This window comes from Neolamprologus brichardi, chromosome 4, assembly GCF_056152115.1.
Source record: "Neolamprologus brichardi isolate AB-2024 chromosome 4, ASM5615211v1, whole genome shotgun sequence".
Classification (NCBI taxonomy): Eukaryota; Metazoa; Chordata; class Actinopteri; order Cichliformes; family Cichlidae; genus Neolamprologus; species Neolamprologus brichardi.
The window spans coordinates 6,555,361-6,581,362 of NC_142107.1; the positions used below are offsets into that span (position 1 = coordinate 6,555,361).

Consider the following 26,002-nt stretch of genomic DNA (forward strand, 5'->3'; position numbering starts at 1 on the left):
ATTATGAAAAGAGAGCACATAGTGGGATAAATGAGGTTATAAATACGGACTGTCGAAGGCTAAGCCACTTATACTTAGCACTGCTGACTCAAGCACAGAATAAGGGAGCAGTGGGGCAAGGAATAGAAAAGAAAGGTGTAATTTTGTCGGTATGCCCACGAGTGTGTAGTGACAGGAGGGTCACATTGGAGCAGCAGATAAACAGAGGCTTTTCTTTTTATTTGAAAATTGAATCAATTACAGATACAAACGTGAGCCATGATGAAAAATGTACAATCGCCACATTTAAATGTAAAAATGTAAAAACGTCTCGTATACTTAAGAGCTAATAAAGTGGCTACAAGTGGATACAGACTGATAAGATTAAACATCTGAAAGACATCATACTGTTTAGAAAGAATGCTGTTTACATTTCTGTTTCGAGATATACACATTCAGCAGAAGGCACATCCAAGTCAAATGTGACCTCTAGTCCACTGGTGGGTCTATGTTTGCATTTTCTTCCTCTTTGCTCTCTCTCTTTTTAATGGTTTAGCTTTTTACAAGAGTACAAATGTAAGAAGGTGAGCTGATTTTTTTCTTTTATTCTTCCCTCTCTCCCTCTCTTTCTTTCTGTCTCTCCCTCTCTTATACACACTAGAAACACACTTTACTAACCACACGTAAGAGTGGATGTCCCATGATGATCTTAGATTACATCAAGCTGTATCTCACATTAGAGTCAACTGATTAATGTCCTATGAAGCCTGGAAATCAGAAGGTTTCCCCGCATGCCTGCCTATGTGGAAAAGAAATAGAAAATTTAAAAAACCCAAACAAAAACCGAGTAAATGTTTGTTTTATATGTGTAATTCTCAAGGCTTATATACAATCAATTTACATATGAAAGTGGCCATTTCACATTTTTCTCATGCAACATTAAAAAAAATTCAAACTACGACACCAGAAAAACAGAAAATGGACACAATCATGAGTAAATCATAGTATTACAATATGTATGTATATAAAACTAACTTTTACTATTAGAGAGCGTGTATATTTCTAAGAAAATTTTACTACTTCTTTTCCATATGGGTAGTCCAAGTTTAAAACGTTCAACCAGTCGAGGTTGAGAGCTTTTCCCAGCCCAGTTCTTTGTAGATGGCAGAGATACTGCAGTAGACCGTGGCCAAGAGGTTTGTCCATGCTGCGCCCACCTCCGGTGTGATGACCTCTGGAAATTCTTCTCCCAGGACTTCTAGGATTACACCGCTCAGAATCTGAGTAAGACACAAACAAATGTGTTCAGGACATTGATGGAGCGGTTTGACTTGTTTTTCCCTGAAAAGGTTGACCCCCAGTCTCAGGTTTTTGTACAGTTGAAGCAAAGAAAGCATAACATGTACAATATGCAGACTGGGAGGGATTGACTTGTGCTTGTTATCTTTGGTCAGATACATGGAACTGTTTTTCAAATTTGCAAATACACTAGCTGTCTCTTATCTTCTTATTTAGTGTCAGTTTTTTCATATAACTCTATGTTTCAATACTGAATCAAAGGAATCTCAGATGGGAAGGGTTGCTAGCAGTCTCTGGCGCTCTCAGCTAATTAATCTGGTTTCCTGGTCCAAACAGCTGCGTTGTGCATCATATTAAACGGTGTGCAGCTGGTTTCTGTTCACGAGTTCACAACAATTGACTGTACATTATGTATCTGCTTAAAGAGAAAAAAACATAAAAGAATCAAAGGAGAGGAAGCAAAACCAAGTCACAAAATTATGGCTTGTGGAATACCAGAGGTGGCAGGAAAGAGGAGTTTAATGACGAACATAATATAAAGCGGTTTATACTGTAAGGTAAAAACCCAATGATACACAGACAACAACAACAATCAACCAATCCCTTCTGAGCAAGAACTTGGCAACAGTGGGAAGGAAAAATTCCCTTTTAACAGGAAGAAATCTCTACCAGAACCAGACTCAGGGAGGGGCGGCCATCATGACTGGTTGGGGGTGATGACATGCGTCGTATGCTTGACATTTATCACATTTGTCTCACATTTTATCATTTCCTGTGAATGCAAAATGATTTATTGATCATTTTATGCTAACCTATTAAATTGACTGACTGTAAATACGTGACTCTACAGAAGCACATGGTGCAGAATGAAAGACAGTTTTGTTTTGTTTTTTTACTAATGTCTTGGAGCGTGCTTTCTGCACAGCTGTTCACGCACTGTTTTCTTTACCTTGAAGTACACAGGCTCCACCTTGTGTTGGAGTGCATGGGCCTTGGCCACCAGCTTCAGCACCGACGCCACCTTATCTGAGTTGTCAAGGTTTTCCACCAGTGTATTGATGGCATTCATAACTCTCCGAGCATGCTTCCTGAGCTGGGTGCTCTTCTCCAGCTCCTCCGCGTCCTCAATGTGCTTGAACTGGTTGAAAAACTGCTTGGAGGAGGGGAAGTTGACAAAGAATCTGCAAAGGAGGAGTGCTAAATGAAAGATACGATATATATACATACGTGTAACTGCTGTACTATTCTCATCTTCCTTCTGCCTGCAGCCTCATCCTATAAACCCACGTTCCCTTGTCAAGTTGGCAAGATAACACGAGTAAACACTAGCGCATGTATAAGGGTGCTGCATACTTTTAGTGTAAAATAACTGCATTAAATTGATACTGTGCAGTGTGGTTTCCATACATTTGCAAAGGATTTACAACCTAAAGGGAAGAGTCCAGCTGCAGAGCTGTGATCATGGCAAAGAGCTGAATAAATAGATACTTTACACAGTGATTTCACAAGTTCTGTTGTACTAAACAACAGCTGTGGTTAGGTTTATGAAATAAAAATGAGGATTACTGACTAAATGACTAAATATGAAATAGTTCTCATCATAAATAAAATTATAGCTTCCTTTGCTTTCCAAACCAATTAATATGTCACACTGGAGAAGGAAAGTAAATCTTGTAGCATCAGATAAAGACTCCCAAAGCGTGCACTAACTCTGATATTCTGGAAGCTTTTCTGTTTCATAACTGTTTTTGCTTTGATAAATGAATGGATGGAGACTTCTTATTGTATTTGCAGTTTAAGGCCCTTTGCCATTCAACTTATAAGGTAGTATACATATGCGTATCCTTATTTCGTATCTGAAAACCCAGTGTGATGAATAACTCTATTGTTTTTAAAGAAAAACAGTTCCAGTCCTGTTATCAATGTCAATATTTGTTGTTTTACCCATTCCTTGGGATGGAATGACAAAATTAATATCAGGAACATGAAACCTGTCTCTTCATACACATTGTTTTCAAGCCACCCACCCTCGCCGCTCCTCGTTTGGGAACCTGTTGGCTGAGGTTTCTAGTTCTGCTCTGGTTCCTGTCAGGACTTAAAAAAACATAATCCTGCATACTTTCCCAAAAAAAAAAGTAACATGCTTATTACAGATGAGGGTGTGGGTATTCTATGCTTACTAAGGTTGCTATGATCACACCTGATACTTCCTTTTCTTTCTGAGTGACACTGAAATTATAATTCCTGCGAAGACAGATACGAAGTTATACTTATGTTGGAATACTCAGTTTCTCATCTCAGTTTAAGCTCCGGGTAGAGAATTTAATATCGCTGCGCTCTTTCTGAAGACAGCAAATAGTCCTTTTAAAGATGTTTTCTTTGACGCTCAGAAGTATCAGAGTGAATTAACAATGAGGAACCTAAAAACTTAGCCCCTCCCACAGTCTGGGAAGAGGGCCAAAGCATCTGGTTTCTGGCTATCGGATCGAGATATCCCATCTCCTCCCTGTCTGTAGAGCAACTAACAGAAAAAGGAAGCGCGGATTTACACTGTCAGATTTGCAACATATGGCTTGATATTAAAGTTTTACTCGTGAACTTAAACGTCTGAGGGAAGGAGGTTGGGAGGCGGCGCATTCATTTTTCAATCCTGGGTGTAGGGGCTTCTGCAAGTGCCGGAGCAAAATAATGAACCGTGCTGTTTAATCTTTCTGTCTTCGTAATTGCATGTGACCTGTGGTTGCATATAAATAGCCTCATTAGTTTTTCATATGGTCATTGGTTCTTAATCCTTCCTTATCTTATTTCGAGACTAAATGAAGAGCTGAAGTGAGAGAAAGTTTTTCATTTCAGAGACAGAGCGCCAAGATTTGCTACTTTAGATCCTATCTGACGACCATAAAGCCGACAAGTTTGAAGGATTTGCAGCGTTAGGCTTGAAGTTGGATACGGTGGCAGGATCTTTTCTCGCTGGCTGAAGGAGACTTTTGCCAGGACATGGATATCAATCGGACTTTATTAATCAAATTCCCGAAGATCGCAGGAAATTAGTGATGGAATATAAGCAAGACAATATGAAAGGACATATTTTAAATACTTTTTTATACTATTTTCTGTTTCTGTAGGAAAGCGCAGCAGCTAAATTCCATCTTTTCAACAATCTGTGAAAACTACATTACTAATGGTGATTGTATAAATACAATATTACACTCCCTCTCAACTTTCACCTCCTGCAGTCAGAACGGATTATAAAGGCATGCTCTGTCGTGCATCGAATCTCCTGACACAAGAATTCCATTCAAAGCCGTCACACTTCTGCTAAATCCCTGCACATGGATGATTTTTGCAACATTTGCTTTGCTTAACTTTCAATGTGAAAAAATGAAAGTGTGGTAAGTGCAGGAATCAACCAGCAAATCAACAAAATATGATGTAGTAAATATATGAAAGACTGAATACCTGCTGTGTATGTATCCACTGTAATAGAGAAAAGAGGAGGATTTTAAATGTCTTACAGCTGGTGATGGAGTCATGTTACCATAGGTTGCCAAGCCCTCTATACAGGCATTCAATCACAACCTCTTCTGAGAGGGAGTGTGACCCTTTCATGGGCACAGATGGGGTTTAAATGTTTGACCTCTGACCCAACAACTTAACAAACAGGATTAAGAGAGCGTCACACTAAAGAGATGACTGTAAAACCTGTAAAAGTCAGCAAGCTCATTGAAGTTGAGCATATCCTGGATTTTGAGGAAGCAAGATTTTTTAAAAAAAAGTCTGCACAGGGGAACAAACAAGCATCAGCTGTTTTTTTATTGGCTGCTGCTGGTGCGCTGACGGTAAAAGTGGGTAAAAGGCAAACCTTAACTTACGTGTGATGAACTATATAATAAAGATGGAAAGAACTTTCATACCAAAGTCTCAAAATAGGTGATATTACACTGTTTGTGCTATATTTTTTTAAAGCATGTGAGTGAATAGATGCATAGCCATAAAAAAGGATGATAAACATCAAAATAGTTCAAATATAACATTCCTGCTAATTATAGACAACATTTTTCACAGTATTCTTCTTATTATTTTGGTGCGAATTAGATATTTCCCCAAACATACATAGAAAAGGAAATACCTGACTAGTATGGCCACCCCGACATCATCACAGTTCTGGTAGACTTTTCCCCAGGAGGCCTGGATCATCACCCTCTCCTTGTCAGTCAGCGGGCTTGGCCGCTCCAGGTGGTCCACCTCTCCGTCTCCCTGCGTCCTCTCCATCTGGAAACACAGTGTGTAGTGAGCTGAGCACATGCAGAAGGCAGGGCTGATGAGAGCACCCCTCCCCCTCAGGCAAATAAACACAATTTGTACCTTTTTTTTGTTGTTGTTGTTGTTGATGTCTTTTCCTCTTGTTTGTGTCTCCTATGTGGTGGCAGAAGGGAAAAGCAGTTTCCTGTTTTCCACCCCTTGTCCCTGTGAGAATCTCTGCTCCCGACCTCTGAATCTCTGCTGAGCGAGAGTGTGAGTGAAGAACGGGCTAGGAAAAAAAAAAATCACACAAGAAACACACGCAGCAGCAAATGAGGAGGAGCCTCTGTACTCTCTCTTTATACACTCTCCCTTCCCTGCCTCCCTCCTTCTCTTCCCCTTCTCTCCCTCTGCCCGCCTCACCTTTGTAGGTGGTGTTTAATGAAAATACGACGAGATCAGAAACAAATCCCAAGCAAGGGAGCCGGATATGTCATGCACGTAATGTGTGAGCGTAGATACAGTGTAATGTCAGCATGGTAAAATAAGATAAAGGTGCACACTCTTAACTTGTTTTCCCTCTAGAGTCACTCATGCAGACTTTCCAGGAGAATAACCTGGAATGATATTGAATTTCTCACAAGCTCTCTTTATGTAAATAAAAAAATAAATACATAGATAAAAATCATAATAATAATATTAATAATAATAAGGTGTTTTGTGCTTTAACTTTTTCATTTTCTTCCTTCAAAAGCAAACGTGTAGCTTTGCTGTGGTTGGTGTTATCAGTATAAGGATATATCGCTTCCATGTGTTAAAAAAAAAAAGCTTGAGTAAGTTGTTATTGCTGTTTTATAATGAATTGGCCAACCAGGAACCAGGTAGCCTGGAATCTGGGAGGTAAATGTGGGAAGAGAGCAAACACAAGACCAGACACTGTGACTTAGGTAATATCAACTGTCTTACAAGGGGAGGTACAATGTACAACTCTGCGTTAAACATTGACAGAGTTGATAGTATGCCATTCAAGTTGGTGGAAAAAAAAAGTAGACTTAAGGTAGATGTATCAACCATTCAAAATAGCTTTCCCTTACCCCGTCTGCAGAGGCAGTGCCAAATAAACAGGGGAAATGAACAGGGGGATAGTGTAACACGGGAGACGGGGAATTATTGCTCCTAAGGTGTGCAGTGAGAAACATTACAATGAGATCTGGGTTTTGTGATCAAAAGCAGAGCACACAGGACAAAACTTGACACGCAGTGAGCTGGGCAGGCAACAGAATGGAACTGAAGGCAATCAGAGCAAGTGGCCTGAGCTGGGCAGGTAGACAACAAGGTGATGGGTTAAGTGCTTCAAGCAGAACGGTTTGTCAGAGAGACTGCAGAGTGATGCTTCCGGTGATGAGATGATGAGCCACAGGTGTGCATGCTGATTGGAGGGGGGGGGGTATGAAGAGGAGCTATAGAGCCCAGGCCGTTACACATGCACCATCAGTTCATGTGTGAGGCTCATTATAATGCAGGCATGTGACCTTCAAGCTGGCTCGTCAAGATCATGAATATGCGCACGATCCTAACCGTGTAGGCTACTCGTCGACCTCATGTAAGTGTACAGTCAGGGCTTTACATTTGCTCCTTTACATTTTCCAAAGATCAGCACCACCATGGCTGCCTTGCCACCACTGTCTTACAACTTATAACAGTAAGTATAACCATCACATTAAACCAGTGGTATACAAGATATTGCATCCCTTCATGGTTGTAAGGTGTACAAGAAGCCACATAATTAAAGGATGGTATGTTGTTTATGTGTATGCTGTGACCTGTGGCCCCAGGTCAGAGTATTATTGTGGATAAACTTTGGGATCAAAAAACTTTATTTTTACAAGTTTATGTAGACAAATCCACATACCTCTGTAAACACTTCATGACTCATTGAATCTCTAGTGGTGTTCACACCCACAGTAAATTCAGACCCTTGTTCACAAACCTTTAACCCACTCTCTTAAGAAAAACAATAATATTATCATCCAAAAGAATAACGGGTGTAACTGCAGTCAGTACAGCGTTAGTGGCATCTACTGGACAGTTGTGGTAATAACGCTTTATAGTGTCTTTATTTTCTTTTTTCTTTCTTTCATACAGTTCGCTATCTCGCGGTGAAATTAGTTTGGGCAGTAAAATATGGTCATCTCATCTTAACTGACTGACAATCGCACTATGATTAATCTATGACAACAACATATTTCATCTATCATATATTAATCAAAATTAAAAAACCTGTAGTATATGAAAATAAAATAATATGAATTATTATTATTTCAATTAGAAAGTTTGTAAATTTGCTGGAGTACATATATTTTATGCTACTTTGACCGTAATACAGTAAATAATTGAACTAATGATTTTTTTTGTTTTTAAGCTTTAACCTACTTGGCCTGCCAAAACAGTTAAGTGTTTATTTAAAAAAAAAAAATGAAAAATATAATCTTACATAGACAATATGCAATAATATGAAATGACGAGTTCATCTAGTCACTTGACTATATTTTGGCTCTGAATAAATTACTTTTTTAACAGAATATTTTCAGTGTGTTATTAAACTATTGCTTAATAAATGTAATCTCTTGGTTAACCAAATTATTACCAGATTATTAGTATCCCTAAAGAAAACCGCCGTCTGACATTCAGTACAACTGAACTTATGTTTTTTGATCCGCGGTTAAGACTGACCCGACGGGGATTCCGTAGTTAACATTATAAGCTACATTGCTACCTGAGAGAGAGGCAGGTGTCAGTAGTCTTCCGGCGAAAACTGCGACAATAATTTGACAAGCTAAAATAAGCAATGCTTATTTTACAGCTATGTTTTAGCTAACTTTGTGCAGCACTCTGACGGTCATTCTGGGTACATCCGCTCCCCTAGCAGGCTAATTTGAGCCAGCTAGCGAGCAAGCTAACGACTACGTCAGAGAAAAAAGGACAAGAAACTAAGTGATTAGAAGGAATAAGGTTGAGCTGTTGACCGTGCCTGTCAAGTTAAACACCAGAATGAATGTCGCTAAAAGTGCTTATCGAGTATTTTCTGCAAACTCCTCTGCAGCATGCACAGAATTAGCCAAGAAAATAACAGAGTAAGTAATGCTTTGAACCGTTAATGTTAAGACTGACTGCTAGTTAATGTTTAATGCCACTAATAGTGCTTCTTTAGGTTGTTGGTCGGTGATAATTGTGGAAAAACTTCACTGCTGACACTTTACCATGCATAGTGAGTGTGGTCTGTAATGCGTGGATGAATGAATTAGTCGTGTGGGGAAAGCCTGATATTGTGTGTTGAAACTCTGCAGCTGGCAGATGACCATTAGGTTGCCATGTTGTGCTCATGTTTCACAGGCGTCTGGGTGTGGAGCTGGGGAAGTCTGTGGTCTTCCAGGAGTCTAACAGAGGTGAGCAGGGTGTTATGGCTTTATATGCAATTTTATTCCAAATGTTTCTGGTCAGGTTTTATCTGATATGTAGGCTTGTGATCTGATACACAAGTAGGTGAGGGTAGTTAGAGATTGTGTGCTAAAGTTACTGTGGTTGATATTTTTATGACTATTTGTTGTTTCAAAATGGTCAGTTTCAGATTGGTATTAGAATTTTTCCTTTTTATTAAATGTATAATGTAAGTGCAATTTTCAGGGACAGGTGTAAGTTCAGTTCAGACTTGGTGTTTCAATTTGTTCTGCTTGATAAGCTGATTTCTCACCAGAAGTGGACTTTATAAACAGCTTGTCCATGACTTTTCCCCTCTTATTTTAATACCTCACTCCCAATGATCACTGTCGCCAAGTGCTTGCTCCTAGGGGCTCATCTGATTGTTGGACTTTCCTTTGTATTAATATAGGGTCTTTATCTTACAATATAAAGCACCCCAAGGCAACTGTTGTTGTGATTTGGTGCTATATAAATAGAAGTATCCTCTAGATCAGGGATGCCAAACTCATTTTATATCATGGGACACTACAGCCCAGTTTGACCTTGAATCTGAACAAGCAAAACTGCTTACTGTCAGTGTAAAGACGTTTAATTAAGCTTATATAATACCTGACATATCTTAATATAAGAACAATACATGTAGTTTCAATATCATGGTTCATTTTTCTATAAGATAAAGAAATGCTGCTGTTGTAAAGAAAGAAATCTGTCAGCACGACTGTATGAGTTGTACAGTTAAATTGTTAGAATATAGGCTGTCCTGTTGTTATAAAATAGAAAGCCTTTGCTAATTAACAGAAAACGTCCTATTTTATTCCTGCAGTAGTCCCATTAAACCACATTTCTATAGTAGATAGTGGAAAATCAGGAACTTTTATGTTATTGATGTGTTTATCAATTATTTACTAGTTTTGGTGTAGTATGAATGGTCATTGAAGAAATTGATCTAGGACATTTTAGCTCAGATTATCAGTATCTGTACCACTGTCTGTTTCATTAGGGAAAGCAGAGCTTTCCTGATAGTCGCATTAAAAGTTGTTGGCACAGGATTGCTGTGGAGTAGGGCATGGATATTAATATGACACGACTGTTGCAGAAATTAATGGAATCCATCAAAAATAGCACATTGTTCATGTAATAGAGCTACAAGATTTCATCAGTTTTTAGGTCATGAGATGTAAATGTACAACATCCCGTGTTCTGTTGCTCAAATAAACAATGAATGTGTATTAAAAAGTATTGGTGAAGTATTTTCTCTGTTCAGAGACTAGAGTGGATGTAAAAGAATCTGTTCGTGGACAGACCATCTTCATTATCCAGACCATACCACGGTGAGTATAGTAGGATGTGCCAAACATTTAAAAAGGTTATTAGATTATCACCAAACAGAGTCATCTGATCCTTTTTTTTTTTTCTTTTTTTTTTTTACAATCAGGGATGTGAACACAGCCATCATGGAGCTGCTTGTCATGGCTTATGCCCTCAAGACCTCTTGTGCAAAGAACATCATTGGAGTTATTCCTTACTTCCCCTACAGCAAGCAATGCAAGATGAGAAAAAGGGGCTCTATAGTGTGCAAGCTGTTAGCTTCCATGTTAGCCAAAGCAGGTAAAAATAGCAAAAAAGAAAACCTCAATCAGTGATTTGTTCAAAGAATCTTTATTTGAGTTTGATTATTTGATGTCTTTTACTCTGAAGGATTAACACACATCATCACCATGGACTTGCATCAGAAGGAGATCCAGGGCTTCTTCAGCTTTCCCGTGGACAACTTGCGTGCCTCCCCTTTTTTGATTCAGTACATTCAAGAAGAGGTAATGGTCCCTGTCAGATCTCTGCTGTGTGTATTCTAGTGACCTGTCCAGAACTCCATCAATAAGTCTAATAAAACTGTTTTCACTCTTTATTGCCAGATCCCTGATTACAGAAATGCCATCATTGTGGCAAAGTCCCCTGCTGCAGCTAAAAGGTAACTGATGCAATACACCACTGATAATTTCTGATAATCTTTACATCCGATATATATTGCAAAAATTATTTCTGTCCTATTCTTTGCATGCATATTTAGATAAATTTGTATAACTAATGTGCATATATATATATACATGTTGTTACTGGTAATAATAATAATGTTGTTATTGACTAATTGTTAATTATTATTATTATTACTATTTTATAGGGCTCAATCCTATGCAGAAAGACTGCGTCTCGGTCTGGCTGTGATCCACGGCGAGGCTCAGTGTTCAGAGTCTGACATGGCTGATGGAAGACACTCCCCACCATGTGTACGCAACACAACAGGACACACAGGCCTGGAGCTTCCTTGTAAGAAAACCCATATGAAAAGCATTTATGTTTAATTTTTATAATTTTTCTTGTAGCTTAAGTGCTCCATAGATATTACCAGCACTAATGATTTGCATTGTTTATTGTTTCTTTCAGAATTTTATCCTAGTTTAACTCTTCAGTTGTCTGAATTTTTAATGTTAGCACTTCATTGTATTTATAATTTAACAGACCTTTTCACAGCAGACATTTAGAAGCAGAAAAAGCACAGGTGGATTGATGAGTTTATTAATGATGGCATAAGCGTCACAGGAAGCTATGACAATTAGCTAATATGCACAACAACATCAAAGTCAGTGGGATGCAGTCATGGTAGAGTTCACCTGTGTTTTAGCTACTGTAGCAGTTTAAAATGTCTTCTGTGGGAAAACAGACAAAATACAGCTCTTACTCATGCTAACCTGTTTTGAGCTGACGATTCTGCCGTTTCTCACTCATACCATCAGCCATACTGCAAGTAACTGATTTTTGTTTTTTTATTTATTTTTTGTTAGTGCATGATTTCGTTTCTACAGATGAGCTACTTTGACTCATGCTGCATCGGCAAGCTGCAGTTCCTAACTTACAAAATGTAAACTACAATGTAATCATAAAAGCGTAGTCTTCTGCTTGTTTCTTGCCACGTTAATTTTACTTTTTTTTTTTCTTTTTTTTTGGTGCGAATACATGTGACTGGGTGAAGCTTTTATAGTGCTAATTCTGAATCTGAAGTAATGTCGAATGAGTGTGTCGTTGGCAAATGACTCCAAATTTGTGTCCAATATTTAGTTGATTATTTTGTTTAAAAAAACAACAACAAAAAACCAACAGCGTTGTGCTTTTAACCTTGACTTAAAAAATCCTCTTTTGGAACTGCAACTCACAAATGGCTTCATCCTTATTTTTTTCTTATTAGAATCAGTCTGATTTGTTGTGTCGCTTTTTAAATTCCCGTCAGGCCGAGCAGAGGATTTTTCAAGTCCTGGCGTCATGTGTTGTGTCGTGTCAAATATTTGTGCATTTGTGTTTAACGTGGTATTTATTTGTTGACAATAGCAGGCAAACAACAAGCTCCGTTCCCTGGCATAGAACTTCCAAGTACGACCGTAAAATTAATTTACATCTGACTATGAAATGATTCCTCTTCAAATGGTTCCTCAATTTGCATGTGTAGACAAAGGGTTTGTGTTGCATCTTGTGAAAATACAGTCTGGATTCAGGTCGGTAAAAACAAAGTGGATGATTAGTGCTCAAATGAATTAAAAGACCAGTTAATTTCAAATATGCCGTTTGCATTATGCCACATTTCTGTGACTCCAGACAGCTAGTTCTACAAGATGGTCAAAACCCTCTTTTTTGTTGTGTTCTGATTTTTATTTTACTTTATTTTATTTTTTAAACTCCAAATCCATAAATCAAACCAGAACCATACCAAACATTCTTTTTGTTTTTATTTTGTAGTTGAACATCTGGACTCATCTTGCCAATCAACACATTGTGCACCCATAAAAAACCCGCCCTTAAAAACCTGATTAACATTTGGTCATAACTGCATGTCATGAAACAGTAACGCATGCATTTGAAATCTAACATCCAGCGACGGGAACAAAAGATGTTGTGAATGGGACGGTTAGTGAATTATAGCATAATCGTAGTAGTTTTAATATGCTGGATCAGATGACCTATTTTATTATTGAATAGTGTTGGATCGGTCAGTTACTCCTACAGGTCTGGACCAGCTTTTCTTTTAAAGGGACCATGTTTTTGATTCCAAGCAATGCTCCCAACAGATAATGCAGACCTTGGTTCTTGAGCTGGTGGTCCTCCCAGTGTCTATCCTGTTTGGCTGAGTAGCCTTGTAGGTTAAGTACCATTTGTCAGCCACACTGGTTAATGGCAGCTCTCCCCTTGTAATGCTTGCTCTTGGTAATTTTGCTAGGTTGTACGTTGGTGGCCAGGAAAAGAATATAGGTCCCAGGGATCTGTTAATTCTAAGGCCTAAGGGTAACATGTAAGAAGTATTAAAAGATTTATTGCTTATTCACAAGATTACGTAAAGAGTTAAAACAGAAATGTCTGAAATTTAGACTTCTGAATTCAGGATAATTTATTGAAGCAGTTTAGCAGGGGCAAAGCAAAAGCCAGGATGTACCCCATCTCCTTTCGCTCAAATCATTTCCAAGACTATGTAATACCCATAGGCTCAGAGCCACTGACCCTTTACATGAAGAACCGGTCCAGACTTCCTGTATATGGGTTACTGGCTGATCTGATGGGTGGCATATTTAATGTGATGCAAAGCTTTAACTCTGTTAGGCCATTTGGACAGGTTGGGCTTGCCAACCTGTTGATTTAACATTTTCTACAGATAACTCAAAGTATCGATACGTTTTAGACATCTGAAATTAATTTCAGAAATCTCTGAGCAGACATTTTTCAGGACAATGTTGTAGCACATCAACAAACTGTCGAGACAATGTATTTTAAGTGTGTGTACCGCTAACAACATGGCTCTTGCTGTTTTTGGTTGATAGCAATAAAAGACTGAATGTGACACTCCCAGGTTTTCTGATGCTGTGGGACTCACGGTATTCAGCAAAATGTTCTGCAAGGCATGCCTCCTCCTTTCTCTGCTGCTTTATACTTTTCCTGCACAATCGGCTTGGCTGGCTGATTGTTTATCAGTTGATTGTTTCCTCAAAACCCTCTAAATGACTGCATTTACATGCATACCTGTAATCAGAAAACAGCTGTTTTTGATTTGGGTTACATGTCAGAGTGTTACTGATGGTTCTCCACTTTAAGTACACTGCATCAATCCTTATCTGAGGATAATTTTTAATGCATCAGTTGAGAATTAGAGACATGATAAGATCTGCCACAAGATGAAGCACTTTCATGTTTTATTAACACATAGCGATATGTGATATGATATCATGTGAGACCAGAAGTGTTCTAGTGGACGTCAGCACTGATGCAGTGACAGTGTTGATGATAATCAGAGCTTTTCTTAATAGAAATTATATCCAAGTCACTGTATGTTTTTTAAAGGGTGTAAAATTATGGCGTGCATGTAAAAGTAGTTACTGGCAGCACTGATGTTCCACTGAAGACTGATCCCAGAACACTGGCAAGTGTGTATGAAGAAACCCTCATCGGTGCTTGCCACTGTTGACCCATGTGAAATAAGACTGTGTGGTGCTTATTTGATTCATATACAGAGTGCTGCCACATGCCTGCCACAGCCTGGCAACTTAACATGTGTGTCAAGGCGGTTGTATACATTGTCTTCTGATTGGGTATCCTGGGCAGAAAACCCTTAGGCCATTTGATCTTTGCATGGCATGTTTTGTACTATGTTTGCCATTTGAGTTTAATCTTTTAGGGGTAGGAGGGGTAGAATGGAGGGAAAGTGTAATCAAGTGCATTTGAAATTTAAATTGAATGCAGCATTTCTACGAATCATTCACATCATGCAATGGAAAAAACAATGATTTGGAGTGAAAATGAGCTTAAATTGCAAAACAATTTTCTCAACCCATTTTACCCAATCTACTGAGATTTATTTTTGATTAAGTGAGAAACTGTACGCATAACTTCCTGGAAGTGCTCTCATGGGCAAACTGTTCTTTTCATTTTCAGTAATGATGGCCAAAGAGAAACCTCCCATTACTGTGGTTGGAGATGTGGGAGGAAGGATTGCCATCATCGTGGTAGGTCATTTCTGCTGCTCCTTCCTTAGTTATCATTTCCATTAGCTTCTGTGGCTAACTTTAGCTGATGATTCAGCCCTCTTTCTTGATAAATCTACCAATGCAACACTACAGCTTTCTTTAAAATGATTGGCTAGTTCTTTTTGAAGTGTGATATGCTTACTGTCTGCCAGTTACTTCCTTTAAGTGTGTCTATTTATCCAGTGCATACTGCACCAAGTGTTTTTGCAATTCTGGTTTTGCACTGTCCTTACTTTACTTGGTTACGTATGCTCTTCATCTTCTGCTACATATTTTTGTTTTTTTATTTTTCCTTATTCGTTGTAAGTTATCAAATTCTGTTTTAAAGGATGTGAAAAGATCTAATCCAAGCCAAAAAACTGACATTACAAAAAAACAAACAAATCTTCTAATAATAATAGAATCAAGTAGGGCTGTGCGATATGACCAACATCTCATATCCCGATAAGACATCTATCGTCCCGATAGCGATATAAATCACACAAATGTAACATATTCTGTGAATCTCGGGCAGTCGAGTGTTTTAACAGATGCATGAAACGATACATTTTTAGACATAAGTTGTAACGGCCGCCGTTTTCTTTGAGTATTTATTACATGGCGTGCTGCGGGGAAAAGCCTGTTCTAACGTTTGAGTCTAAGGTTTTGTTTTTTTGTTTTTTTAGCACCTGGTGACTCTTTTTTGCTTCCCATCCGTAAACACTGCATACTCTTTCACGTGATTCGGTTTATTTTGAAAAGTCTCAACATGATCTTGAGCTTTATTGTGAAAGGTTTATGTGGAAAATAAACAAGCGGACATGCGATGGTTTTGCCGTCGTTGTTGCTAATGACAACGCACAAAGAGAGAGAGAGAAAGAGAGAACTTTAAGAAATTAATATAGCCACTACAATGACCATCAAAACGATGAAAAAATATTACTGTAAACAGTTTATTTTGCGACACCACGAAACAAACGATAGCGTAAAATGAAACCATAGATGTTTTTATATCGTCATCCGATATATATCGTTATATGAACAGCCCTAGAATCAAGTAAATTATCCAACAAGATGATCAAATTCAGTCTTTGAGTGTGATTAGTAGGGGTGTAATGGATCTTTCGGTCTTTCTCCTGAATCATTTGGTACCCAGTGCTTAAGGTACAGACGCTATCCCTTCTTTGTTTTTAAAACGAGAACAAAGTTTTAACTTCTTTTTTTTTTTTTTGTTTGATCAATATTTGTTCTTTATGTACAGTCAAAAAGCGGGAAGTTAATTCTAATCGTAAATATGATCCAGTTATCTTTCTGAACAATGAGCAATGTGAGAGTTTTGACACTTCCTAATCTTTTTTTGTATATTTTGTATATCATTACACTGCTTGTGAGCAGTGCCGCAAGTATATCACCAATAATCATAGGAAAAAAAACACAAAGAAAAAGGGAGATGCAGTTTTAACTACAGATTGGATTTTTTTTTTCTGACAGGATGACATCATAGATGATGTAGGAGACTTTGTCGCTGCTGCCGAGATCCTGAAAGAGAGAGGAGCCTATAAAATTTATATTATGGCTACACATGGTTTACTTTCTGCTGACGCGCCACGTCTCATAGAGGAATCAGCCATTGATGAGGTGAGGACTGATCCCCCCACCCACACGAGAACTGGTTATTCATGTATTTGAACGAAACTGTCACACAAGCTGAAGGAGAAGTGGTAAAAGGTCTTTTTTTTTCACAGGCTATCATTTGTTCATTGTAAACAGAGTGTAAAACGAGATGCTTCCTCGTGGTGGGCATTTTTTCCCTGTACTGTGTAAGGAGTTTCATGATCTGCTGAATAGAAGTTTTCATTTTCACTTCCTCTGAACTATCTAGAAAACAATAGTTGCAGTTTACTCTACATTTATGACTTATTAAAAACAAACAAGTGAGATCTGAGATTTAATTTAATTTAATTGATCTGTTAGTCTCTTTAATCTTGATCCACATACTGGTGAAAGGACTGGTAGTTGGTGCTTTTCTACCCTAAGCCCTTAATACATACATGCCTCATGCACTCATTCATACTTTATATTTAATATTCATACACAGTTGCACTCCAATGAATGCACCTCAGGCTTCAGTATCTTTCCCATTAATGCTTTGGTGTGCAGACTGGAGTCAGCAACCCTCTAATGACTTGCTCTAGCTACTCTACTATAGCCATCCTGTAGCAAAGTGTTGTAGTACTACCAGAAAAGCTTCAATAATTCCAGTGCCGTCTAACACATTAGTCAAAATCTGAATTGTGTTCATCTGGGTCGATGTCTGGTAAGTGTGAAAACCACAGCTTATTATTCACATCATTTTCACACTTGTCAAATTGTTCAGTTACTCCTTGTATCATATGGATGAAAAAACAATCATTCTTATCAGGGTAGAAAAAGAGACAAGTGGGTCCAAGCCATGTCTCTGTCAGCATAACAGAGCCACTAAATTATCCTACAGAGTCAAGAGTCAAGATTCAAGTGTTTGGATCATGATCAAGTGTGGGGCTGTTTCCTAAACTGCTGCAGTGCTCATTTATAGAGTATTATAGAAATAAGTTATTCAAACAACAGAATCAGAATATTGATCCTGTGCCTCTTGCACTTTTCTGATTGATTGCACAAAGAAGAAAGAGAAAAGTCAGGGATGGCAACTAGGAAACACTATACCTGTGATCTTCTATTCATTGTACAAGTATACTTTTGTCCTCTTTTTGAACTTGGGACATCTTTCTTTCACAAAACTGAGATCTGAGTAACAGACCTGAGTCAATGGCAATATTGCTTAAGTGTTTAATTATGTTTTGTGTCCAATTTATGTCTTTACCGACTTGTCCCTTTTTTTTAAAGTAAAACTTACACCCCCCCCCCCCCCCCTTCTTTTTTTATAAAAAATATTTATAGTATAAAATGTCTGTGTTTACTGTGGGTCCTCAGGTTGTGGTGACCAACACAGTTCCCCATGAAGTACAGAAGCTGCAGTGTCCAAAGATCAAAACTGTGGATGTCAGCATGATATTAGCTGAGGCTATCCGCAGGATCCACAATGGCGAGTCCATGGCTTACTTGTTCCGCAACATCACTGTGGATGACTAGAGTGGCATCAGAGGTTGTCAGTGATAGAGAGCAAGTCATAATTTCCTGTGTTATACATGTTAAAAAAAAAAAAGCAATGGAAGTCATTTGAAGAGATTCTATAAATTGCCCAAAGTTATTTATCTTCTTACCAGAAGTTATTAAAAAATATTTCACTTGTTAAAAACTGATACGTTTTTAGGCGTGTCGTGGATATCATAAAAAAACAAGACCTGTTTCAGTTTTTTAAGGCACGTCTCGCTGCTGTCATTCATTTCACTTGAACAAAAGATGCTTTGTATTGGTATTATTTTGTCATACTCTAACAGTACCTCCTATCTAGTGACTGAGCTTAATCTGCAAAGGAGAAGAGCTGGCAAGAATTTGTTGGCTTTACTAACCAACACCTTGCCAGGTCTTGTGATCAGGGCTGCTCAGGCACTGATTTCTTTGCACTGAACGAGGCATGTTTCATCTAATGAGTAAGAACAAGTATACAAACTGTAGTTCTCAAATGATCATTTTTATGCAGCTTTTCTTTGCATCTTCTGTGGAAATATTTGGGGAAATAAAAATGTTTTTGAATGTCATCACCACAGGTTAAAATGTCACTCACTTTTGTTGTATTGCACTCTCAGCAGGAAGTTAAGAGCGAATGGCTTCATACCACCGCTGCAAGCTGCTGTGGGCGAAATGAGCCTTTATCATATTCTCGCTTTATTAATCGACTGAAATGCCGTTAACTATTACCTGATTGTGACAATGCACTACATATGACATAGCTAAAGGGAGGTGTGCACCACACTATTGCCAACTGATGCAGGGAGCTGCGATGGTTTGGTTGAACGCATTTGATGAAGGTAAATATTGTTCTCTATGTGTAATTAAAAGTACAGATAATTTGTGCTACCTACTTTAGATGGCCTATATTGAAGCCTTGACTTGGATAGACAGTTTTGCAACATACTGACATCTTTGTAAGGTGTCCCCTGTTTGTGCATTTGTTTGGCCTTCTAATTTTTAAGATGATTTGCAACACAGCAGCAGAGTTCTGATGTTAGTCTCCAAGTGACTATGGCCTCTGAGAAAACTTCAGAGTGAAGCTTGATTGAAAATGACTTTATTTTCTATGCTGTTTGAGCCTTTTGCTCAGGGAAATCTACTTTAGAAGCCAATGCACAATTATTTGCTCTTGTGCTTATGAAGGTGTTTTACTGTTGTGTGCGCACACCCTAATACTTCGAGAATGTCTTCCATACAGCAGTACTGTACACCTGTGCTCGTTTTATCTTATCATTTAGGTTTGCTATAGATGCTGGATGTTATTTGATAAGGTTGGGCACTCTTGTGCACAGAGTTGGGTAAAAATGCCATTGCCATGTCAGCTCAAATTTCTGTCCACAGCGTGTTTCAGAAATCCTCTGTATTTACTGTTTCCCTGAACCCCTCCCCATCCCAACCCCACCCTTCTGTCAGACTGTACTGTGTTTGTCACTGTTTGTGAAATTAAAAAAAAACATTGCCTCTGGTTCTGCCTCATCTCTACCAATTAATGAATTTTATTATTAATAAATCCACAGCATCTGCCACTTTTGTGAAAAAAAAAAAAAAGTTATTTGAATAACTCCCTTTGCAAAACGTGTGCACCTTAAACTACTATCTATCTATACATTCTAGATTATTTGAGTCTGTTCTGTTTCTATAAAGGCTGCACCATGTAATGAAAATACATCTAATTTATGCTGCATCAATCAAAAAAACAAAAAAAACACTTATTAGCTTTATAACACTCAAGCTAAATAATTGCATCCATATTACATTTCTGCTTAAAGGCTACCACATAGCTTATAAAGTCACAAGCCTGAATTTGACATCAGTTAACACAATGGTGATCCATTAAACATAAGTTCTAATATGTCAGTCTGCCCCAGGGCAGCTGTGGCTACAACCGTAGCTTGCCTCCACCAGTGTGTGAATGCGAGAGTGAATGAATAGTGGCATTGTAAAGCGCTTTGGGTGCCTTGAAAAGCGCTATATAAATCCAATCCATCATTATTATTATTATTAATAAAAAAGAAAATCAATCTTTAGCTGTGTTCTTGACATACTGCCTGACTATGAACATTATGTAGACTGTTTGTACTATATGGCATTATCAATACCCTTTACAGCTCCATCACTTTCACTTCAAAACCTCTGAAGCCTTTGTGGTCCAGGACTGTTTCCAAAGAAGGACGTGGATTCAGAAATCAAACTGGATTCTCTGAAAACCAAAATAGTTACAGAATTTCCTTTTTGTTCCATAGCAGCTAGTTTACTGATGCTGTAGAGATGCAAATGTCTGTTTAGTTTTATAGGTTGTGAGTTGTGTTGCTTAACAAAATTTATTGGAAAAATAGGATATGGGGACTGGATTAAAGTTTAAGAAGTACCAGGTTTGGTTTGTGGGCCTTAGTTTTGAATTCAACTAATATGTAATAAAAGAAACTGATCTGTCAGAATCAGAGAGATTTAAAGATTGCAGATACATTTGCGGTCCAAATGTTTCAGCAAGGAAAAGCTAACATTTTGTTCCATTTGTAGTTTTTGGCTACAAAGAACCAGATTTCTCTTTGCTTTTCTGGGTTTTTATATGTATTCTGTTTGGATATTTAATGAATCCTGCTAAAAAGATCTTGCAGAGACAAATGTGAAATTGAATACAGCTTTATGAGAAGGCTTTCATTTACTTTTAACATGCACTGTGATTCAAATGTTAGCATAAAGATCCAGTATGCAGTTGCCATTAGGTCTTACCACTTCCTTAAAAACACCTGATGTGGACGTCAGAGATCCTATACTTGTTCAAAACTTCTCAGGTATGTAAACAGCACTGAGGAGCTTGGACCAAGTCTAGGAGCAGAGACAAACACTTTGCCAAGCAGTGTAGGGATTTCAGAGGTCATACTCACAAATCAGACTTTTCTACTTGTTGCTATAGTAGCAGTAATCTTATCTGAGTAGTTTGCATTTCCTTAACCTTTATCTACAGCTGAGCCCTGTGCTCTGCCAGCAACTTAAGTAAAGAGGTTTAAATCGCACCTGAGTTTTAAAAGGCAGGGGTCCCCCCTCCCGGGTCTTCGTCCATGTGCTGAGAAAGATGGGTTTGTGAATCTCAGTGGAGCAGCTGAAGGCAGCTGTGAGTTTAAACAAGGCACTAAGAGGAACTAAAGATGTGATAATTACAGATCACTTCCTTGTCTCATTCTGAGGAAACAATGTACCTTATCTGAGCATTTTTGGAAAAAGGAAGTGCACCTTTTTGTCTCTTTCTCTAAGCCTGTGTTGCCTTTTAACAGTCAGGAAATGCTAACAATGTGTATGAAGTTCTTTTAGAGAACATGAAAAGTGAACATTAAATAGCATGATACTTCATCATGCTTTATTAGGCAACCTTGTCCTGTCATTGCTGCCATTGTTAAGAGTGGAGAATTAGATAGAGAACCATCTGGAGTAAGCTCTTTAGTCAAATCATCATGTGAATTTCTTGAAGCAGTAGATCAGATTTTAGTCTCACCCCACCAGTTTGGTTGGAATGAAAACCTCTTTATCAACATTTGTTGCATGTTTCAGTATACACAGTAGACACAAAATCCAGCTAAACCAAACATGTGAGACTTTACTCATCCAGATTTAATCTCAGTAACTAATTTTACTTCAGATAATAAAATTAGTAACTAGATTTTATTTTGCACTTCAGGAGGTTTTGGAGACATAGTCAGTGGTCTCCCTCTTCAACTGCTCATTAACACAAATATCTAATCAGACAGTGACGTGGTATTAACTCAAGATGACCGGCTGAAGTTTGAACAGGGTTAAGAATTGTTTTTTATGTTCAACGGGCTGGTCTGAGATTTTCCTGTGCAGCATCTCTTGACTTTACAAAGAATGGTCCAAGAAACATCAAATATCCATCAAGCTGCAGTTCTCTGGGTGCAAAATACCTTAATGCCACACGTCAGAGGAAAATGGCCAGACTGCCTCGAGCCGCCTCGAGCTGATAGGAAGGGAACAGTAACAAAAAGAACTACTAATTACAACAAAGGTGTGCATAAGGGCATCACTGAGCGTGCAACATGTCAAACCTTGAAGCAGATGGACTACAGGAGCAGAAGACCACACTACTGCCATCCTTTCAGTTATGAAATAAGGCTAGATTTGGCACAGTTCATGGGGGTGTAAAGGTTTCTTGCCATATTTCGGCATAGTTGAAACACCACGGCCTACCTGTGACCACTGTGCGCCCATCTTCTGACAGATGCTTCCAACAGGAAAACAGACTTTGTTATAAAACTATCATGATCTCAAACTGGTTCTTGCACATGACAATAGGTTCCCTGTATTCATGTCTGTGAAGGTTCTCAGTCATCCAGGTCATCGTAGTCTAAGGAGCTTGGAAAGAAAAGCGTCTGGACTTCTTTGAGTTGCTTGAAGACGTTTCACCTCTCATCCGTGTGACCCACACCCGCTTTCACACCTTGGCTCATGTGATTAGGTAGAGGATCATCAGGGGGTCCTTTGTCCCTCTTTGGGGGGAAACTCCCACTGGGTTTAAATCTGGGACTCTCCACCATCTGAAGAATCTTCTCGGATGAGAGGTGAAACGTCTTCAAGCAACTCAAAGTAGTCCAGACGCTTTTCTTTCCAAGCTCCTTAGACTTCCCTGTATTCAAATGACCTCCACAGTCACCAGAGCTCAATCCAATAGATCACCTATGGGAAACCTGCAGCAACTACGCGATGTTGTCATGTCTCAGAGGAATGTTTCCAGCACCTTGTTGAATCTGCGCCACGAAGCTGTTCTCGAGGCAAAAGGGGATACAAACCAGTACTCACAATGTGTACCTAATAAAGTGAAGTCATCAAACAATGCACACATCACCAAGTGCACCACCAGAGGGCAATGCAGTACAAAACAGAGCTTGTGCTGTTGAGATTGTGTTAAAGACCAACCAAGCAATCCTATTAGTTGATTTAATCCACTCAGTACCAACATAACTTTTCTAGGGTCTTAGGAACAAACTGTAAGACATGTCAGTTGGGTGATTCAGCAGTTTTTCACATTTCCATCTTATAAAAAACAAAAAAACAAATGAAAAAAATCTTTAGAGATCTGGTTAGACCAGCCCCATTCTCTAGAAGGGAGGTATAGTTTGTAAGTTTTGCCACAAATGCATTAAAGCATGAAAAGGAAGTAGTGTCTGGGCAACTGGGCTTTCCTCCTACAGTACTAAAATTTGCATGTTAGGTCAAAATTTCTGTAGGTGTGAATGTGAGTGGCAGTGGATGTCTCTGCACCATTAGCCCTATGATAACTGGGCCAACAGACTAGACAGTCTCACCCCACCAGTTTGGTTGGAATAAAGAGACCTAGACCCTGAATCAGGACAGCAGAAGAAAATTGATGGATTGATGTTGAATTGATTTGAATTCTTATTATAAGAGAAACAGAATAGGAGGTCTGTGCAGTGTGAATCTTTTTAAGGACATACAAAATAAAGTTGTTTTATTTATTTAATGGTCACCTGTTTTCAGGTGTTAGACTTTAATTTTTTGCTTTTTTTTAGATTCACAACTTTTCACTTATGACTGTGAAAACTTCCCCTAATAGATAAAATAGTCGGGATAGACAGGATTAAATTCAAATCTTTTATTTAACTTGAAATAAGCGCTGAATAAATACATCGAACATGCCTTTGTGGCTCTTTGTGGTGTCACAATAAATAGAAAATACCACATTAATAAGAAAAGAAAAACAAAAAAAACCTTTATGCTCAGATTTGCAATGCACTTCTGTCAGCTATTCTTTAAGACAAACTCACATAAATAAACATCAAAGTAGAGAGAACCAGCAGTGAATGTGCTCTGTGTATTTAAATGTTAGCGGTTTTGCAAACAATCTTCTAAGAGCTGTACAACAGGGTGCACAAGCATTCACAAGAAAAAAAGTTTAAATTTGTCCTTAGTTGTTCACTTGATTCATAAAACTGACATATGCAGACACAAAAACACTTTTGCATTTATATGGTTTCACAGTTATTGCACTTTCTTTTAACAGCAGTAACATAAAGGCCCCAAATCAAACATTATCATATATTTGTACGTAAAATGAGCTCTGCACTGTCACCATATCTTACATTTTTAACATTCACAGTAAATATTTTCGAGCTCAGCCACATTCCACACTGTCTTTAAGGTTGTATTTGTTTACATCATCACATGTTGGTCCTCGCTGCAGCATCTCTGTGCTGTCAGTGCCTCTGTGGGGCTAACTGCAATGCTTACAAGACTGATGGACAAATATTTTACTGACTCAGTGTCTCACATGAAGCTTAAGATGTATAATGGCATTTCTTGTTTTGCTTCTGTCCAAATCTGACCCTTGCCAACAAGGAACTTTGTAAATGTTTCAATCTATTTACAACAGTTTTCTGCCCCCCAGTCTCTCTTTGTCCTTTGTGCATCTCAATATCGCTATGAGAGGAGGCAGCTGTTGGTTTTGTTCATAGGAGGTCGTTTGTTGCTGTCTTTGGGGAAGGTTTCCCGCCTCCGGCACAGTGCTGGACTGAGACAACTAGGAAGATTGGCCTTCTGGAGCAGCTCCCTGAAAGCTTCCAGGACATTGATGTTGTCTTTGGCTGAAGACTCCAAGAAGCTGTGGTTCCAGTCCAACTCCACAGTGGACTCCACGTCCTCGCTGGACACCTGTCGCTCATTGTTACGGTCAATCTTGTTCCCTATCACCACAATCGGTGTGTACTTGTCCTCTTTGATCTCTAGGATCTCATCCCGCAGACTCTTGACTGCCTCCAGAGAGTCAGGGTCATCCACAGCGTAGACCAGAGCGAAGGCATCACTGTTCTGGATGGAGAGCCTGCGCATGGCAGGGAAGGAGTAGCTGCCACTGGTGTCCATGATGTTGATAGTGACTTTGACACCCCCCACCTCATATTCTTTCCTGTGGAGCTCCTCCACTGTACGCTGATGCTTTGGCTCAAAGGTATCTTTCAGGAAACGTTGGATAAGGGCTGTCTTTCCCACTCCACCTGCTCCCAAAAACACCAGACGCACCTCTGTCTTCTCTTTCACTTCAATAGACATCTTGATGTGCTTCTTCGTGTAACAGGAAGAATTTGCCTTTTTTCACCCCTCTATTCTTCTCCTCTTTGGCTGTGGATCCTTAGCCTGGAAGGTGTTTTGATGGCAATAATGAAGAGGGAAGTGGTTGGCATGTGAGTCTGCCTGTGAGGCTACACTGCTCATTTATTTACACACATTGCCTGCCCCCTTTTGCTCCCAGCCAATCAGCAGGGAGCAGTATCTCCATCTTGAACCTACACCAGCCAATCAGAGATACATGTAAATCAAGTCCAGTAAGAGAAAAAAAGGTGATACTGAGGCTTTCACTGAGAGTTTTTGTGTGCAGTGCAGAAAGCATTCCTGACTGCTGGCTCAACATCAAATATCTCAACACATCTGTAAATAATACTTCCCTTTGCAGCAAGGAGGTTAATCATTTTCATCTTTTGCTAAAAGTTTGCTAAGAATTTATACTATAAATTGTTCACACTCAAGTGGAATTTTTCTTCTAACATAAAAGACTTAATACTCAGTTGTTGTAGCACCAGAATCAGAAAAAATATTTAAGGCTTTTGGTCTGCCTTCTAGAGTTCATTTAGGCAACTACAAAGTCGATATCAGCCCCAGTTCTAACAGATCAGCTTTCTATGTCTAATAGGCGAGTCTCATATGGAGCATAATGTTTAAATTGTTTTAGCCTGCTAAAAGTTGCTGTGCACATGCAAGCTGTTTTGCAA

At 38.7% G+C, this 26,002-nt stretch overlaps 3 protein-coding genes across 4 annotated transcripts; 1 reads left to right on the forward strand and 2 right to left on the reverse strand.

Annotated features, from left to right (window-relative positions):
• Positions 1 to 196: 196 nt before the first annotated feature.
• LOC102789957 (cytoglobin-1-like) lies at positions 197 to 5,847 on the reverse strand. Its single transcript, XM_006807805.3, has 4 exons — positions 5,644 to 5,847; positions 5,408 to 5,550; positions 2,228 to 2,459; positions 197 to 1,259 (listed from the first exon to the last, which is right to left on the reverse strand). The coding sequence occupies exons 2-4, from the start codon at positions 5,548 to 5,550 to the stop codon at positions 1,095 to 1,097; spliced, it is 540 nt and encodes a 179-aa protein (XP_006807868.2). The 5' UTR covers positions 5,644 to 5,847; the 3' UTR covers positions 197 to 1,094.
• Positions 5,848 to 8,265: 2,418 nt separating this feature from the next.
• Positions 8,266 to 19,668, forward strand: LOC102790240 (phosphoribosyl pyrophosphate synthase-associated protein 1). 2 transcript variants are annotated; one of them, XM_006807806.3, is made up of 11 exons: positions 8,266 to 8,654; positions 8,914 to 8,966; positions 10,265 to 10,331; positions 10,436 to 10,608; positions 10,699 to 10,814; positions 10,914 to 10,969; positions 11,180 to 11,325; positions 12,382 to 12,423; positions 14,968 to 15,038; positions 16,530 to 16,676; positions 18,009 to 19,668. In XM_006807806.3, exons 1-11 carry the CDS (start codon positions 8,572 to 8,574, stop codon positions 18,165 to 18,167), a joined length of 1,113 nt encoding a protein of 370 aa, XP_006807869.2. In that variant the 5' UTR covers positions 8,266 to 8,571; the 3' UTR covers positions 18,168 to 19,668. The 2 variants fall into 2 exon arrangements, with proteins under 2 accessions (XP_006807869.2, XP_006807870.2); XM_006807807.2 differs by lacking the exon at positions 12,382 to 12,423.
• A 4,223-nt stretch (positions 19,669 to 23,891) lies between these two features.
• rasd4 (rasd family member 4) lies at positions 23,892 to 25,404 on the reverse strand. The gene has a single exon (XM_006807809.2). It carries the CDS (start codon positions 25,284 to 25,286, stop codon positions 24,660 to 24,662), a length of 627 nt encoding a protein of 208 aa, XP_006807872.2. The 5' UTR covers positions 25,287 to 25,404; the 3' UTR covers positions 23,892 to 24,659.
• Between the last annotated feature and the right edge of the window lie 598 nt (positions 25,405 to 26,002).